We start from the raw sequence: 19,006 nt of genomic DNA on the forward strand, positions 1-19,006 counted from the left end.
CCAAAAAAGGTTCTCACCGTGGCCCTACAATGCTTCTGTATACAACTGAAAAATATATAGCTAGGAAAAATAATAGCTAAGATGCACAGGCTATCGATACATAGGATAAGCCCCTATTGCTTCCAGTGATAATCAACGGTGAATGTGTTGAGACAGTGTCGGAGTATAAGAATCTGGGAACCTTCATTGACTCTAAGCTGAACTGAAACTCTAACACTGAAGCCCTATACAAAGAGTGTCAACAACGTCTTCATCTCATGCGTAAACTGAGATATTTTAATGTTAACCCATCTGTGATGTCATCTTTTCATGTAGCATTTTATTCAGAGTAATTTAACATTTTCCTTCCATTGTTGGTACGGGTCTCTCTCAGTTCATCTCAAATCTAAAATAGACAAAATTGTTAACACTGCAAGTTAAATCGCTGGAGTCAGATTTGAATTTTTATCATCAATATATGAGCGGCAAATCGTGAATCAAGCTGTCAAAATCATATCTGACCGTACTCACTATTTAAATTCTGAATACAACCTCCTCCCTTCAGGCCGCCACTACAAAGTTCCAATTGTGAAAACTAAGAGAGCCCGTACATCCTTTATTCCAAGTACCATATCTCTCTTAAACAAATGTGAAGATACCTAAATGAAAGAATTTATGTAAATATGTTGGGTATCACTCTAATGTGTCAGTAGCTCTGCTGATGTAACACAAATTCCTGAAAAGGCATTAAAGTATTATTCTATTCTATTCTATTCTATAGACTACTATAGGAGCAAGGTAATTCATCCCCCATATTGGATACCTCGATAAACCTCGTTTCACGCTACATTCTCGCTTGACATGGATAAAGATGGCTATTTTCAGCGACTTAAGTATTCCATTTTCCTGCACAACTATCTCTCATCTTCCTAAAGCCCCTTTATTTGGCCTTATTTGGCCGTTTTGACCGCTTATTGACCGATATCGCATTTCTGTAAAGCGGAAGTTCACGTAACTCGTCAGGGGACTGTGCACCGAATGCTACCGAGCTCTCTGATTGGTCCATATTACGATCACAACACAATGCACATGGCGAGATTGAAAATGGTATGCTCCCAAAACGCAGATCCGTTAAAACAACACTTGTTATGGTTGGTTGCATGCGTGATTAGTAGGCTGTACTCTTCATTAAGAAAAAATGGTATCACGCACTTGACGAGTTTTGACAATGTAGCACGTGATCCTTTATTTAATCAATATCTATTTGATCAATAATATTTAAAAGTTGTAAAAAAATATTCATCTAGGCGATCTGATAAGAGTAATATTTTACCAGAAACATGGCATACATATTTTAAAGATTTATTAAATCCTGTACCGCGTGTTGACTGTGACCAGGAGTGTGAATCGTCTTATGGTTTTACAATTGCAGAAATTATATCTGCAATAGACGATGCTAAACTGGTTAAGTCACCAGACACGACGGTATTCCAACAGAATTTTTAAAGAAAATGAAGGAGATATGATTGAGCCCTACCTTTCTTTATTGTTTTCACAAATATTGTGTAAGGGTCATTTCCCAGCTACATGGACAACTGCTATTATAATACCTATATATAAAAAGGGAAGTAATAATGAACCTGGTAACTATAGGGGCATATCGTTGTTGAACACTTTGTGTAATTATATACATCTATCATCAACAAGATTAATAATACCTTTGTCGAGAATGAAGGTGTAATTTGTGAATACGAAGAAAACATCACTTGAAAACATCCTGCTTGTTTACCAATCCGGTTCCACTTTTGGAAATAGATATTTTTAAAGCAAATGGTATCCATTATTTTTATTGTTCCACTAGTGTTAGACAAGGATGTCCACATAGTCCCTTGCTGTTCTCCATATTTATGAAAGTGTTGACCAGGCTATTCATTAATTAGGGGTGACCAGCATCTCCCAAGTAATTAGCGTGCTATTTTTATCTGCATTTTGGGAGGTCTGCGTTATGGGGAGTGAACCCTTCACTTGTGCTTCCTGAATGATCACTACCCAATGATCAAAGGGTCTTGAAATAAGATCTAAACGTATTAATTAAGAAAACATTGCGAGACTAATCAAACAGCTGAAAGTATTACATAAGAAAACAAGCCAAAGTACAGGATAAAAAAAAACATTTATAAAATTCAATAAGTAACAATCTCAAAGTATCAATTAAGAGAACAGTTCAAGAACAATGCTCATTAACATGAAAAAAATGTATGGCCATTTTGACTTTTTCTATGGCCATTTTGACTCTTTGGTATGGCCATTTTGACTTGGGGTTGTGGCCATTTTGACTATTTTGCGTGGCAATTTTGACTAGGGTCAGTGTGGCCATTTTTGCGTGTGGACATTTTGACCTGTTCCCGTTATGGAGGTATCCAATATGGCGGGTGAATTACCTTGTTCATATAGTAGTATAGGGGCATATACTATGTATCGATAGCCTGTGTTAAGATCCCTTTATAAGGAAGTGGGAACATTTATCTGTCATGTTAGAGCATTGAAGCGCTCATAAAATATCAATTGAAATCTCCAGTCTCCACTCCCCACAACCATCAAATCTTTGAAGGGCATTTTGAGGTGGAATGCACAAGAAAAGACATGCAAGATGTATGGATGTCACCTTCTTTATTGTGATTAACACGATGTTTCGGAGCGTATGCTTGCTCCTTCTCCATGATGAGCAAGCATACGCTCCGAAAACGTCGTATATATAGATGAATAAAAACAGAATGCCTTTTTCTCCAACATGTTTCGTTCTTTACTCTTCTGGGAGATTGTAGCTGTTACAGTATGACGTCATTACATATATATTGTGACGTCACAATAGGGACAACATTCTAGAGCGACAAGGTCACAGCTTGCAATGGTTTAACATTGGTTTGAACTTGTCTATGAAGTAGTGTTCTTTTAAAATTCGTTTTTATTTGTCCGAATTTTGAACTAGATAAAAAGGAAATATTGTAAATTTAATATCGTTTCCTTTCGCACAGACATCTAGATGTTAACTCAGTGGGATACATCAGGTTTATTTATTTATTTATTTGTTGTTTGTGGACACGAACCCGGGCTTTTAAACTTTCTGATTGATCAACATACTGTTCATTACAGCCTGTGCATGTTATGACATATATTATGTTTTGGAAGAGCACTCAAAATTCTGTTTTACATAGAATTCTCCGTGTCTCGTGAAAGTTACAGAGTGTCCTTCAACAATATGTCGACATGTTCCACAGTTACCTCTGTTGCATCTAGACACAGTAGGATTTTATAAATTCGGTTTCTTTAAAATAAATTTGTGTGTGTGTGTGTGTGTGTGTGTGTGTGTGTGTGTGTGTGTGTGTGTGTGTGTGTGTGTGTTATATTTTTGTTATAGGAAGGCGTTTCCTATTCTCGCGGTACTTACGGATATCGGCTGAAAAAATAGCACAAACAATTCTTATCGTATTAATGCATGTTGTTTTTCAATGAAGGGCCTTCTCCTCTAACATCTACATCTATCAGCTGCCAGATCCAGATCAGGTGAATTACCACTCGTGAGCCCGGTGATAAACAATGCCATCCGCCATTGACGAAACGAAGCTTCTCCCATTCTCGCGGTATTACCGGGAATTAACGTTATTGAGTGTATGTAAGAGCAATCCTGCCGGAAAGGGCGGGAAAAGTAATGATATGTCCAAGTTGGTATAAACTCCCCAATATTCGTGACACTGCAAGATTTTGATCACTCACAGACTTGGTCCACTTCCTAGTTACCAGTCGGTGATGTAAACAACGGCAGGGTGTCGCGCATCGGCGATTTCGGCAGAAACGTGTTTACCGTGAGAATAGGAAACCCGCGAGAATAGGAGACAGACCTACAAAACCTCAATGATGTGATGTATATTGCCTTTTATGTCATATATACTTTATTTGTGTATTGATTGAACTAAATTAAAAAAATATGAAAGAAGTAAAAGAGTGAGTCTCAAGCCAAAAGTGTGAGTTAGCATGTATGTTTCCTACATAAGACGTCAGACGGATACACAACTGGTATCTATCACGCCTACCAGTTCTGTGGAAAGAAACCTTTATCGTCAAAAGAGCACTTGCTGTGTACGGAATTGCCAGCCATACAGTACAGGTCTTTGTCTGTTCCTCTCATCATGGATGCGATACGACCAAGTCCGCTGTCTGTCATAAAGAATACGTCACATGATGACATCGTCTGTTGATCAAGAATAACTTTACCAAAACCGGCGCATGCGTAATCTTTTCCATGATTGTCACGATCAACATGAACGATATCCCCCTCCAAATCTTGGATGACACTAGGAAACAACCTCTTCGCATCCTGTCGCACTTTCTGGGAGTCTGTGGCTACGAACATTCGATAGAGGGCGCTGTTATTATACTTACTCAGGAAGTTCCACACTACACTAACATTCAAAGGTGTGGGACTGTACCAGTCGGTTGGAATAGTAGGATTGCCCCTTACTCGAACATGTGCACAAACGAGTTTTCTCCTTTTGTCACGGGCTGAAGTTTGGAAATTATCAAACCTTTTTTGAATTTCAGGTCTCATTCTAAACAACCGTCGTAAAACAATATTGTATATGTCAGTTGTTGTCTGATTATATGCCCACCGAAGAGTCTTAAAAAGCGGATGCAGCTTTAGATAGTTAACCATTTCCTGGTTCACAGTAAAATATGTGACGTCAGAAGGAAATTCATTTTCTAAATCAAGAGCTTTTGCAATTTTCTCACGTAGCTTAAATGCTTCATGGTCAAGTCGCTTGTACCTGCTACTTTTCAAGCCATTTATTTCAGAAGGTTGAAGACTCCAGTCAACTTTGTTCGACTGGAGGAAATTCTCGATATCACATGGTACCAGCATGTTGACTTTGAACTTCCGACCTAGTATTTGTGAAAGGATATAAGCACCTACAATTCCTTCTTCTCTGTCCCCTAGACCACCGCAGGCACCCTGGGAACAGTCGTAGATGAAATATTTATTTTCCCACCGTGGCTTAACAAAATATTCCTCAGGAATGGATTGTATTTCTGAGCCACTGTGATGATATTCAGGCGAAGGTTTGCCTTTATCTCTCAGGCCGTGAACTACATTCTCATTGATATGTCCCTTGACTCCTGTATTCGAGTAGACGAGTGCTGTCAGTACCAAGGCGCAAGTTAATAATGCAAAAAGTTGCCAGTGCCGTGGAGAGCTGAGCATTGTTGTGGATTGGTTGGAATCCCTGAAAAGAAGAAGTTCGATTTAATTGACTGTACAGCCATTGGCTATTTATAGGACGTTACCAGTATTTCATCAGAGCTTCTACATACATCCGCTTCATAAACAACCTCAACATACCACGCATATACATCGCTGTGATTAAGAGGACACACATTGACATGACACACACACATTCTTCAATCGCTTAGTGTCATCTGTGCGTCGTCATTGTCAAGCCTACATCAACGCCAATGGTGGACACACACTTTACCGAATTTGTGAACTGACACCACAACTCTTCAAGGACGTCTCACGATGCCTCGTGTTGTACACATTCGATATTATCCTGTCAACAGTTAAACAGTGATTAAGGAAATCACCACAAATTATGTCAGTATTAATTTGCATTAAACAAACATTAATTACATGAAGCTGATTATTAATTATTAACTCATACAATTTCACGGATCTTGTTTCTTGGTAAGGGCGCTGTGACGCAACTATTCAATGCGGTAGTAAAATCAACAAAACGCAATAGGTGGCCCAATCTCATGCAAAGGCAAGTCAATCGTGAGTGAGTGAGTGGGTTTAGTTTTACGCAGCACTCAGCAATATTTCAGCTATATGGCGGCGGTCAAGTCAATCGTACTCCTGAAAAGTCGAAATAGGGAATTTCATTGGACTTAATGTTTGTCGCTGATTTCAACTCAGAAATGTCATCCACATGTCCAGTAGAAAACTTTATCAAATCTTTTGTGAGGCCTTGGATGTGGATAGAGCTTTCCAGCAATTGTTTAAGTGATCATATGCAACAAGTACCTCAACAACGAGCTCTACTGTATGCAACCCAACAACGAAGATGTGTACATGAAATAGCGAGTGACAAGGGGCTGATCCGACGCCGCGTTTTGATAACGTTTTCAGAGTGAGATGAGAAAAGCAAAAAGGAAATGTAAACTACAAAATTCTCTTAAGCTCTATTATTCAAGTGAGTGAGTCAGTTTAGTTTTACGCCGCACTCAGCAATATTGCAGGGGGTCATAAACGAGTCAGGATCAGATGTTCCCGTAATTATCATCATGAGCATCGATCTGAACAATTCTTTATTATTATTAACATGGGCCGCCATTGGATATTGTCGTACATCAACCAAGTCAGCGAGCCTGAACCCGATCCCGTTATGAGTAGCTTACGACATGCATGGTTGCTGAAGATCAAGTCTAGCCCGGATCTTTACGAGTTATACACACAGTGTATTGTATACACATTTTTGTGATTCTTTGCCACATAAGACATCCCGTATCTCGAGTAAAATCGCATGTACAGAAACTCGACAATTACCTTGAAAAGGGTAATTATAGTATTGATTCCAATACATGATGCCTCTCAATTCTTTATTGCTATTAAATATGGACCCCATGCGGCCGTCTCGATACTTTGAAAGCATCTTAGCATCAGACTGGTGAGTGTCGGAAAGCAGATCTTTGATTGGTTGATAATATTATATCTCAGACCAGTGATTGGTCTTCTGATGATTATTGTGAACTATTAGTCCGTAGGGGTGTGCGATAATACCGGTTAACCTGTATATTGCATTTCGAACTTCACAATACAGTTTGGAGCAGTACATAACTTTGGTGACAGTATAATGACAGAAGCAGTTTGGAGCAGTACATAACTTTGGTGACAGTATAATGACAGAAGAGGTCAAATATATGCAGGTCTTCAGACGTTTACCTGTTTTAAACCATGAGCATTAGTATTGTGTCCATAAAAATGTTTTATATCTCATTTGTTTTAAGAGAGTGAGAGTTTCGTTTTACGCCGCTTTAGGAATATTTCAGCAATATCATGGAGGGGGACACCCTATATGGCGGTACACTTTTCGCGAACCGGTTCTCCCGATATGATCGGTAATTTTCGTGATGTAGTCAAAACTGCTAGTAACATTTGTATTTCCTTTAAATTATTATACTGTAATAGTTTTGAGAATGTTTATTGGTCATATGATTGCATTTGCGTGACTTTTAAACCATATAAATAATAAAAATAGATTGGTACCGGCACTCGTTGTAAGGATAAACAGACGCTTTTTCTCGAGTTCCAAACTTGAGTTAATATTTAACGTCACATCGGCAATGTTTCATTCATATTGTGACGAGAACAAATTTGACATTGATAAAGAATATGTGTATATTATAGAACCTGTCGTCAAAGGACAGTACAACAACTAGACTATGACAGTTAGAATTAAAACTAGCATATAAAGTTAAAACTAATAGCTCTATTTGGACAATACCTAATACACTAAACGCCAAAAGAAACGTTACCCTCCTTCCTTAATGACGGAGGTACCTATCTGCAGCTGGCGTTGTGAAGCGTGGACGTCTACTTCCTGGTCTGTCTACGGTGACCCCAGTCTTTCTGTAGCGCTGAATAAATCTTACAACCGTGATACGGTGGCATCTGAGGGCGTTGGCAACAGCATTGTATGTCGACCCCATCTGCACCATCCCAATGGCTCTTTCTCTCTCTTCAGCTGTTAATCGTGGCATATTTCTCGTACTTGTGTATCAGATCATGTATTCTAGTCTCTCTTTATACCCTATAGAATAATTCTCCACGTGAAATTGATGCAAATACTGCTTGAATATTGCTACGTTTTGGCGATTGATATTGCTATGTGTAAACAGAAAATGGAAAACTGTTACTTTGCAAGCAAAAATGTTAACAAAGATAATTTTAGATGTTCCTAAACATTTTTTCACAATATTAAAGACACGTTTTACTTGTTTTCACTAATGCAAATCAGCAGAAAATGTTTTAAAAGACTGAAATCATAGGAATGATTCTTTTATAATTTTACACACTCTACAACAGTTGTTTCTTGTTTTGACAGTTGAAAAGTGGTGACTATAAATAGTTTATCTTTGTCTCAAAGCAGGATTTTATTTCAACCTTTCCTTTGGACATCTACATCTGGATTCAATGTTATTGGTATATTTCGGCATGGTCGAAAATAGGACAATTTATCTCTTCTGAAAAAGATGCATTTCTACGGAAGCGTAGTAGGGCCACGGTGAAAACATTTTTTGGTCTTACTATCTCCTACGTAGTACTTAATATCTCCTACGTAGGGCTTAGCATCTCCTACGTAGTACTTAATAATATCTCCTACGTAGGACTTACGATCTCCTACGTAGGACTTATTATCTCCTACGTAGGACTTAGTATCTCCTATGTAGTACTTAATATCTCCTACGTAGGACTTAGTATCTCCTACGTGATAGTATGTCCTACGTAGGAGATACTAAGTCCTACGTAGGTGATACTAAGTCCTACGTAGGAGATAGTATGTCCTACGTAGGAGATAGTATGTCCTACGTAGGAGATACTAAGTCCTACGTAGGAGATACTAAGTCCTACGTAGGAGATAGTATGTCCGACGTAGGAGATAGTATGTCCTACGTAGGAGATACTAAGTCCTACGTAGGAGATATTAAGTACTACGTAGGAGATAGTATGTCCGACGTAGGAGATAGAATGTCCTACGTAGGAGATACTAAGTCCTACGTAGGAGATATTAAATACTACGTAGGAGATAGTATGTCCCACGTAGGACTTAATAACTCCTACGTAGGAGATAGTGACACACCAAAAAATTTCACCATGACCCTACTACGCTTCCGTACATTTTACCTAAATATGAATGCATTTGAGAAATATTTTTCGTGATTTGCATAAAGCTGTTTTGTTCAGCTTTCTTGTATACTAATGCCTTCTAACATATCTTTGATAGGTTTTCAGTAATTCATAAAGGTAGGACGGTAAATTTCTGTTGGAGTTTTGTGTTTAAGCACTAGGGCTGCGCAATATAACCGGTTTACCGGTATTAACCGGTTCAGACATGAAAACGATACGTATTGCGATACGCTGATGGAAAACCTGTAACAGGCCAGAGTATACCCCTGTCCCAGACTATACCCGGGGTTAAACTGGGCTTGCCCAGACTATACCCCAGGTATAATCCGGACTAGCCTAGTTTATACCCCGGGGTATATTCTGAACTAGGCCATAGTATACCCCCTTAGCCCAGATTATACCCCTACAGAAAACAAGTGATTAAGGATAATACTATAATTTTATTGTACTTCTCACACAATTAAACACTGGTTACAACATTGAAATGGTCCAATACATTTTCCAGATACAAAGCATAATCAGTGTGAGTTTTCAAGCTGAAGCTTGCAGGGTACATCAGCCATTGTATTGACTGACCAACTGCACTGTAAATATAAATTGACGAGTTTACTCAGAGCCGCCTTTAAAGTCCTGTTGTCACGTTCCCGCTGGCCGTTTGACTGAGGATGGTACGCCGAGGTGATGCGATGATCCGTCTGGAAATGGTCCATGAGTGAGTCAATCACTTTGTTAACGAATTCACGTCCTTGATCACTGATCAATGTGTCCATGCAGCCCAGTCGACAGATGACATGGAAAAGAATCGGTGCAACCGACTTCGCGCTTTTATCCGGGATAGCAGCGGCCTCCGACCACTTGGAAAAATGGTCGGTTACCGCAACGATGTACTTGTTGCCGCTTGTTGTCTCTTGTAGAGGACCGGTGATGTCAATTCCAACGAGGCTCCAGATTTTGGCAGGCACAGGAATGGAGTGTAGTGGTGGTGCTTCTGTGTTGACTTTTGGATTGATGACAAAGCACTTCGGACACGTCTTGACATATTCTTGCACGTCGTTCTTCATGCCTTTCCAATAATAACGCGAGGATATTTTGCCGAAGGCTTTATCTCTGCCAAAGTGTCCACCTGTAGCTCCCATTAGTTAGACAGCCAGTTGTTAGACAGTGGAGTAGGGTATTAATTAAGACAACACCCACCTCCATAATGGTAAAGCTCCAATTAGGTTGATGAGTAGAGTGTTGCCGAAATACCTTAGTTGTGTGTGCGACGCTAAATAAAGCGAATAACTAAAGTACTGTCGGAAATGCTAGAAATCTGAAATAGTCTTTAAATTTATGCTAATAATACAGGTGGTGTAAAAATATGAATTAACGTTTTTCTTAAACAAATAAATGTTGAATGTTTGTGTTACTTTACTTAATTATCGTTTCTTTATTGGAGAAAAATTAATATAAATGTTAAGTCTTGATAAATAAGTTTCCCGTCATGCATGCACATCTTTATCACAGCGTCCACTATGGCCAACTATTTGTAGTCGATTGTTGCAAAGGTTTATAAGTTTTACTGTGCTTGAAAAAGACAGAGGTAAACCTTTCATTAGTTTAGAAAGGGTTTATTACAGAACTTGTAGAGCTAGTTTGTCTTACCAACAAGTTTACAATATTGTAAACAAATCAGACAAGACAGGGACCGTCTCAAAAGCAAAACCGGGACGTACAACCATCCTTGACAACATTGACAAGGGAGGACTTAGACGGGCGGTCTACAAACTTTAGAAGAAGAATATATATATTCAAAAGAAGCTACACCAGTGACTTCGTTAAATCTTTGGCCAATGTTCACAACTAGATTAAACTGACCGAATTACATCCATATTTTTGCAATGAAATATACTGTTGACATGCAAAACATTTATTAAAACGTTGCACATTTCTACAATCAATCGATAAGATAACACAAGTGATAGGATTCTTTCCAATGTACAGTAATTCGTATGTTTATTTCAAAACAAACACACATACACAAATGATCCCTTACATAACCAATACGTATACTATACATACACATATTCAACATTTTGAACAAAACATCTATTGAGATGACCCCTCGCCCGAGCGTGTGCTCAGGTGTCAATTTCACCTGTCGATACCGTGCATGCTGATGACATAACACAGGCAGTTAATGTTTGTATCCAATAACGTCCCACTACCCCTTATTTTTCTAAGTTTTGGGTATTTTCATCAGTAAAAACACATTTTAGGGCATGTCTCAAAATTTATTCCCTCGGTCTACATTAGGTAGATTTTTCTTAAAGTGATATTTGTTATTTAAGTAACTGTAATACCTCTGAATTTTAAATATAAGTCAAAAAGCATTTTTCTAGCATTTCCGACAGTACTTTAACTCCCAACCTTGATATATCAGCATGGCTGGGTTACGCAAAGTCGAAAATATCATATTGCAGAGAGGCACTCAACAAATACTTAATAAATTTTGTATTATGCAGTAATGTAAATGAAATGCACCTACAAATTCCTTTAAATGACACCAAGACCATTGCCCGAGTCACACACTCATATTGAGTGAATTGTCAACATAATTTTTTCGGGGTATAGTCTTGGCTGGAGGGGGTAAACTTTGGCCTGGTCCAGAATCTACCCCCGGGGTATAAACTGGGCTAGCCTATAGTTTACCCCGGGGTATAATCTGGTGGGGGGTTATTCTGGGCTGCTACACCAGTATTTTGACAAGCATTCGGAAAGCTTCGTAACACTCGGAAACCTTGATGGTTGGTGCAATTGTGGTAATAGTGAGGGGAATGATCGTGGTGAAAAATACATTTAACTGAGGAAAGCAAGATTTATGGATGTCAACTTCTGTATTGCGAATGAAGTTGACATCCATAAATCTTGCTTTTCTTATGCATTCCACTTCTAAAGGCCCTTCAAAGATTTTACATTTAACTGGATTGTTAAGTTCGGTTTGAAGTTGTGTTATTAAATTTTGTTCAAGTGTTTCGCAATGTTTTGGATCTGAATGTTTTTAATATTTACTCATTAATGGCCAATGATCTCTGACATGTCCTGACCAGGTCAAGTTGCTGTCTAATATATCAGGGCTTTTTTGAGAGTGGAGAAAGTAGTTCAAACTAGAAACCACTGTGTTGATGGTTTCCTTGTTTCATTTGTGCCAAATATTATTCATATTGGTTAGAGTTCCTTACCTACCCCCCACCTAATTTCAGCGTGAATGTAAGAGAATGTTCACAATAAGACGGGATGCATAAAATAGGCGGGGGGTACGTAAGGAACTGTTTCCTGCTTTATAAATAAAGCGTTAACTCGATTATAAGTAGTTTATTGTTACAAAAAAGCTTCTTGCAATATATTGCAATACATATCGCAATACATGCTTTCGCATTGCAATATATCGCAATATGAAAATTCTCTGCAATACCCACCCCTAGTAAGCACAGGCTATAGATAGCCAACTAATGAAGGTAGGTACCATACTAAGATCCACGGGGAAGAAGATTGAAAGGCGACACTTGTAAACTTCAATCGATTTTTATTTCAGTCTTATATCACATGTGCATGCATGTAATGTGTTTTGTCCCAGATTGTAAATGAATGAAATGAAATTATTGACTATTACTTGGCATAATGTAACTCAGCTCGCGAGATTTATTGAACGCAGAAATATATACTCACTATTCAGGCGATGGCAGCAGTATCCGATCCAACGCGGGGTATCGTGACCTTCTTACACACGTCGCGTGGTGAACGAACAGCGTCTTCCTGGGTAGATTTCCCCTATGACCCTGCAGTTTTAAGGACAACACTTCACATTCGGAGTTTCGGCAGCAACCTTTCTCAACAACAGCGTATGTTATCAGTCAGTGGTCCTGCTATGTGTGGTATAAATCCGCCGGAAGGCGACCAGGCAACCCTAAGCTGTCACAAACAGGTATGTGCTGAAGATCGAGACCTAACTCTGGGTATGTACCGATCTATACTTCAGGCTTGATTCATCATCCATTGATGTCTGCTCCGGAGAAGTACTTGCTGTGAGTACCAGGACCTTCGACCTTGCGCCACTGAACTGATAAGCTGTCCTACAAAGATAGTGTTCAAATACTACCGCACACAACATGGACTCAATCAGAGACCATATAATAGAGGGACGTCCCTCGAGCACGTGCGCAAAAACCATCAGCACTACGGCTTGTACTGCGCAGCCTATCCGGAAGCTGGCAAAAACGTGTGTTGACTTCAGAAAAGGTAAGATTTGATTTTTATATTATATGGTCTCTGACTCAATTGAGTTGTCGAGCTGGACGCTACATCAAATGATGCTTAAATACCCTCAGGCTATGTTACACAAGGTTGTCCAATCCTTTAGCATTTGATTACGACATATTTGATAATCGTATCTACTTCTATTCACCGACGCGGCTATTGGTATCTAATGACTTCGCTGCACTCACAACTCTTGCTAACTCTCGGCACTCGAGACATGTTCCTCGTAAACTACCTTGCTTTAATCCTGAATATAATGTATGTGTCTGGACTTTGTATTCTTTTTATACTTCCTCTAATGACGGAATCAAATAGTTCCAAGAAGAGGTGTTAGGGAATATCTCCTTGTCCCAGGGACATTCTTCCCATGTACGAAGTCCCGCTGTGACAAAGATTTAGTTTCCATTTGGACACAGTACAGTACACAACGTTTATAATGAGTGAGTGACTTTATTTTTACGCCGCACTCAACAATATTCCAACTATATGGCGGCGGTCTGTAAATAATCGAGTCTGGACCAGACAACCAAGTGATCAACAGCATGAGCATCGATCTAAGCAATTGGGAACCGATGACATGTGTCAACCAAGTCAGCGAACCTGACCACCGATCCCGTTAGTCGCCTCTTACGACAAGCATGGGTTACTGAAGGGCAATATTCTAACCCGGACCTTCACGGGTAGTTTATACGAACACCCTTATAACGACACTGTTTATTTTGCTGAATATTTCAAACGAAATGGTTCTAACGAACTGATATTATAACGAACTAAAAAGACGTTGGATATCTTCCAAATATGACCTACCTCTCTCATTTTGTCTACTCATGAACATAAAAGAAGAGAAAATTATATAAAATCGAAACACAAATATTGCTAATATAAGGGGCTTGATGGAATACAAATATATTATCCATTAACCAGCCGCTGCCTTAGCTCAAACCTCAAACATAAATATTTACACAGATTATTTCATAATTCAGATGATGTAGAAGATAACAACTGATGAAATTTATAGATCGACGGGTTGGGGGTTGTACATTTGTCGTAAATAACAGTTTCTTAGATTATTATAACATTCTCATATAAGTATAAAATAAAAATGGTAAATGACGTAGACAGTAATCTAATAGTGAGCATGGTTTTACGCCGCTTTTAGCAATATTCCAGCAATATCACGGCGGGGGACACCAGAAATGGGCTTCACACATTGTACCCATATGGGGAATCGAACCCGGGTCTTCGGCGTGACGAGCGAACGCTTTAACCACTGGGCTATCACACCGCCCTCATAACTTACACAGTTGTGAAAACCCTATATTATCAAATATCAACTTAGTATCTTGACGTTGCAACTAAGTTTAAAGTGAATGAGTGAGTTTAGCTTTACGCCGCACTCAGCAATATTCAATTTTGCCTTATGAGATTCTACAAATGTCAGAAAAATATTTTCTGCGCGTTTCATTTAGAAAATTTGCATAATTTAGTTGTGAGGTTTTGGTATCCAGGATGGTTGATGATACCGTGGGATGTTCCCATTTCGCCTACATCCCATTTCGCCCCACATCCCATTTCGCCTACAGTAATTGAGGATGGCAACTCATCCACCCCTCATTCAGTGAATGGGATGGCCAACATTTCCTGCTCAGTGTCGTCAAAAGAATATGTTTACTGTTTTGTTTGGTTATTTTATTAATTAAGGTGGTTTAATGCAAATTACTGTAATAAGTTTGAGATCAAAGTCACTTTATATCTATGTTGATAAGATTTGTTGTTTTAATAAAGCCTTAATAAAATGGCTACTCTCAGGCTTCCTGCTCAATGTGCAATTTTGTTATGCTCTCTTCTCCGTGTACTGTTGTTTTAATATAAAGTATATAAGGGATGTGAAATGCTGTTTGTGATGTCAAAATGGCAAACGCATTTCTTCAGAGAGTAGAATTTATTACGACACAGAGAGGCGGGCAGCAAGTTCTATATGATGGATATCGCTATCGACTAAATGTGAAACGTCAGGTGGCAACACACTGGAAGTGTGTTCAGACAGGATGCAAGGCACGTTGCAGTGCCATAGGGGACCACATCACCATTGCATCTGACCACTGCCATCCCAGAGAGAATGAAGACCAGACGCGTCTTCTAAGCCGACTCCGTGAACGTGTGTAGACCGACATCACTCGAGTTCAGCAGATCTACGATGATGAGCTGAATGCAGCTGAAGACGTGAACGCAGCAGTGCTGCAGTTTCTGGACGCAGTTGGACATTTAATTAAACTGCAAATACATTAGACTTGTTGAGAACAATGATATAAACTTGATATCTTCAGTGACTTGATATATTTGTGCTTATGTGATTTGATATAACTTGATATGTTCAAGTTTATTATTACATGTATATTATTTGATATATACTTGAGATATATATATATATATATATACTATTAAAATGGTCAGACCAACTCAACCCAACTCACAAGTTTGTTTCTCATTATTTGGGTTAGTCCATTAAACTACAGTGAACAGCATACAAATCCTATGTTCACTCAAGTGTAAATTTGTTTTGATAAGGGTGTAGGCGAAATGGGAACAAGCCCCCGTGGCAGTTATACTACAAATGACAAGTTATGATATTTAATTTGGACTTCATGCTCAATGCCATAACGAAATATATCCAGGAGCATTAATCATGCAATACCGGTAATCCACGTTTTAAGTACGAAAACACACGTTGGTGCATATGCTACGAAAACCTAAATTACACGGATTAAAATGGTAACTGTAACACATTTGATTTCAACAAAAACAAAACTTAAATTGAAACATCACATTACTGCAATCTGAGAAGAATACACCAAAGCGTGATCTTCAACAATGCTGGAAAGTATGGTCACCATAACAACCCCACAAATCTGATTGTCGCACAGTTTTTAAACAGTGGTTGTTCTGATTGTACGAACCACCACAGGCGACCACACCAGTATCATGTGTAGCCATCCCTCGGACTTATAACATCTGCCAGTCTCCTCCTCATACTGCCAATCAAGCATCGTATTATTAACATCTGATTCCTATGTGTTCTACAGGAGGAGATATCGTTTTGATAGATATTGTACAATGCCCTAACAATGCTTTGACGTCATGAACTTGATGACGTCACAATGCTATGACATTGCTGCACTGCATGTCTAATGCAGTACTGTGTTTAGATATGTACATTTTTCATTGAAAACTAAACAAGAGTGATTTTTGATGATAAATAGAATCTCACCCTCGTCTCTTCTGATATCAAATATATCAACACTCGTTGATAAAAGTAAAAATATCCTCGGCAAGCCTCGGATATTTGTAACTTTATCAACTCGTGATGATATATTTGATATGAAAAGACGCTCGGCTGAGATTCTCTGTATCTGGATTATAGTGGATCATGCGCTACTAATGGACTTGAGAAATGGTCATGATAATTAAGTATGATTAAATATCTTATTCCTGTTGTTGTGATGTCAAGGTGTTTTGTTATATGTCAGTTTGGTAATCATACTATCTTTCTTGTTTATTTATTGTACATGTTGAATTGAATATATGCTGAATATATTGCTGAATCAAAAAATAATCTTTTCTTATTGATTCTACTGGACTGATCCATTATAAGACTAGGTATCAGTTTGAGGATCAGTTGTGCACTCCTGCTTGACAACGGTACAAGAATCGGTACTCACGAATAAAAAGAAGTTGTTATCCATAAAGTTTGTTCTATATTGTACTTCCCAACTTCTAAAATGCCACTCAAAGAAGACAGAAATGTTGTGTTAAGGTGTCTAAGATATGGTTGTCTAAGTTTTGGGAGGTTACCGATCATCATAGTCATTGATGTTCCTCAGTCTGCCAGAACTATGACGACACTTTACTTCGCCGGTAGCCACATGGTCCTCGTAGGCCACAGGATTCCTCTTAAGTGGACTAACGGCCATGTGGTCAATGTACAAGTTAGCACATAGCCGGAAACAAGAGTGACGAAAAACTAATTTTCCAGTGTACATACGGCGTCAGTCATGTGATTTTGATCGGCATGAAAGGCAGATACCATCCCTATCAGAAACCGGATGCTTTCGCACTTGTACAAGACGTGGCCTGTTGCCACATATATAAGCATGTGTTACAGCCATATCAGAAGAGCCAACTGTTACCACTTTAATTATTGACGGAGCTATCACTGTTCAGAATTGAAACATGTTACTGTCAAAATATTGTATGAATATGTCTTCACTTGTCCGTTGCAGTCATCGACAATCATAAATCATACTCCATGTTGCTCATGTTGCAAAACATGGCCATGAAAGGATTGTGTTACGAAGAGTAGCTGCAGATGTTGAAGTGCTTGCAGTAACGCTCAAAACACCCCATCCCACCAACGCATGCAGCTCTTGTACAGCATGTTAAAATAACAAGGCAGGACATATATGGATTAAGTCACTTCTTCCACAACCTTTACTCTGGTTACAGCAGGAAAGTGGTAAATATGTTCCCTAATGGACGACACTTCCCCAAGCATCAACGTCTTGGGAGGAGGTGGTCTCTTGTGGCTGCAGAAAGGGGTGTAACAACAAATGCAAGTGCAAACAGTCCTTACTTAAATGCACAGAACTATCTAAACATTTAACCAGAATATGTGGGTAATTATTATTTTGGTTAAAATTTCCCTGTAATGCATTGATGGCCTTTCCAAAGCTAAAACAGTAGCGAGAAAGGCAAAGGAGGATTTGCCCTCTGCAAACGCCCGTGGTGCGAGTTTGAATTGGTCTTCTGGAAACCATGCTTGTCGTAAGAACCGACTAAAGGGATCGGGTGGTCATCCTCGCTGACATTCTTCAAGCACTCCACATCAACACACAGCCTCTTACAGCGAATACAGCATGTACCCTTATGTTGAGTGCACCATTCCACTGAAGGCTAGCCATGAGTATACGCTGTATGTGTGAAGGCTAGGGGTGGGCGATAATACCAGTTTACCGGTATTTTGCAATTCAAACTTCACAATACGATATTTTCGCGAACCGGTCTACCCGATACGATCGGTAATTTTCGTGATGTAGTCAAAACTACCAATAACATTTGTATTCCTTTATATTATTATACATTGATAGTTTTGAAAATGTTTATAGGTCATATGATTGCATTTGCGTTACTTTTAAACCATATAAATAATAAAAATAGATTGGTACCGGTACTCGTTGTAAGGATAAACAAACCAAAATGGGGGACGCCGCTGAAGACGCTTTTTCTCGAGTTCCAAACCTTAGAGCGAAATCTTCAATTTGGAAACATTTTCAATTGATCTCTTGTACAATTACATCTGAGCCCTGACAGTGACCAGTGGCATCGTTTCAAAAGAAAGGAAACAGTAATTTCATTACCTTAACCCATGTGTTACACTTTCACAATATATTGCAATACATATTGCAATACGCCAACACATATCACAAAATATCGCAATACGAAAATTTTGGCAATACCCAGCCCTAGTGAAGGCTCGTTTGTGTAACTCGAGGGTGTGTGTGGTGTCAAATCTTAAACCCATGTGGATTCTGGTAAGACAACACGATCGGGTGGTCAGGCTCGCTGATTTAATTTCGTTGACATGTCATCGTATCTCAACTAGGTAGATCGATGCTCATGCTGTCAATCACATGATTGTCCGGTCCAGAGTCGATTATTTACAGACCGCTTCCATATAGCAGGAGAGGCAGGAATATTGATGACTGCGGCGTTGAC

The 19,006-nt window shown here is 39.0% G+C and overlaps 1 protein-coding gene across 4 annotated transcripts in view; it reads right to left on the bottom strand.

Annotated features, from left to right (window-relative positions):
* Positions 1-3,882: 3,882 nt before the first annotated feature.
* LOC124292337 overlaps positions 3,883-19,006 on the bottom strand; it is a 191,160-nt gene continuing 176,036 nt past the window's right edge. For 2 of the 4 annotated variants that reach the window (XM_046729429.1, XM_046729431.1), the window contains exon 2: positions 3,883-5,258. In XM_046729429.1, coding sequence (XP_046585385.1) covers positions 4,067-5,236 — 1,170 coding nt within the window. In that variant the 5' untranslated portion in view covers positions 5,237-5,258 and the 3' untranslated portion in view covers positions 3,883-4,066. Of the gene's footprint in view, positions 5,259-12,646; positions 13,115-19,006 lie in introns of those variants that run through there. The other 2 variants (XM_046729430.1, XM_046729428.1) reach the window with 2 other exon arrangements.

Source organism: Haliotis rubra, unplaced genomic scaffold, assembly GCF_003918875.1.
Source record: "Haliotis rubra isolate DU_JTF1 unplaced genomic scaffold, ASM391887v1 Scf514, whole genome shotgun sequence".
NCBI lineage: Eukaryota > Metazoa > Mollusca > Gastropoda > Lepetellida > Haliotidae > Haliotis > Haliotis rubra.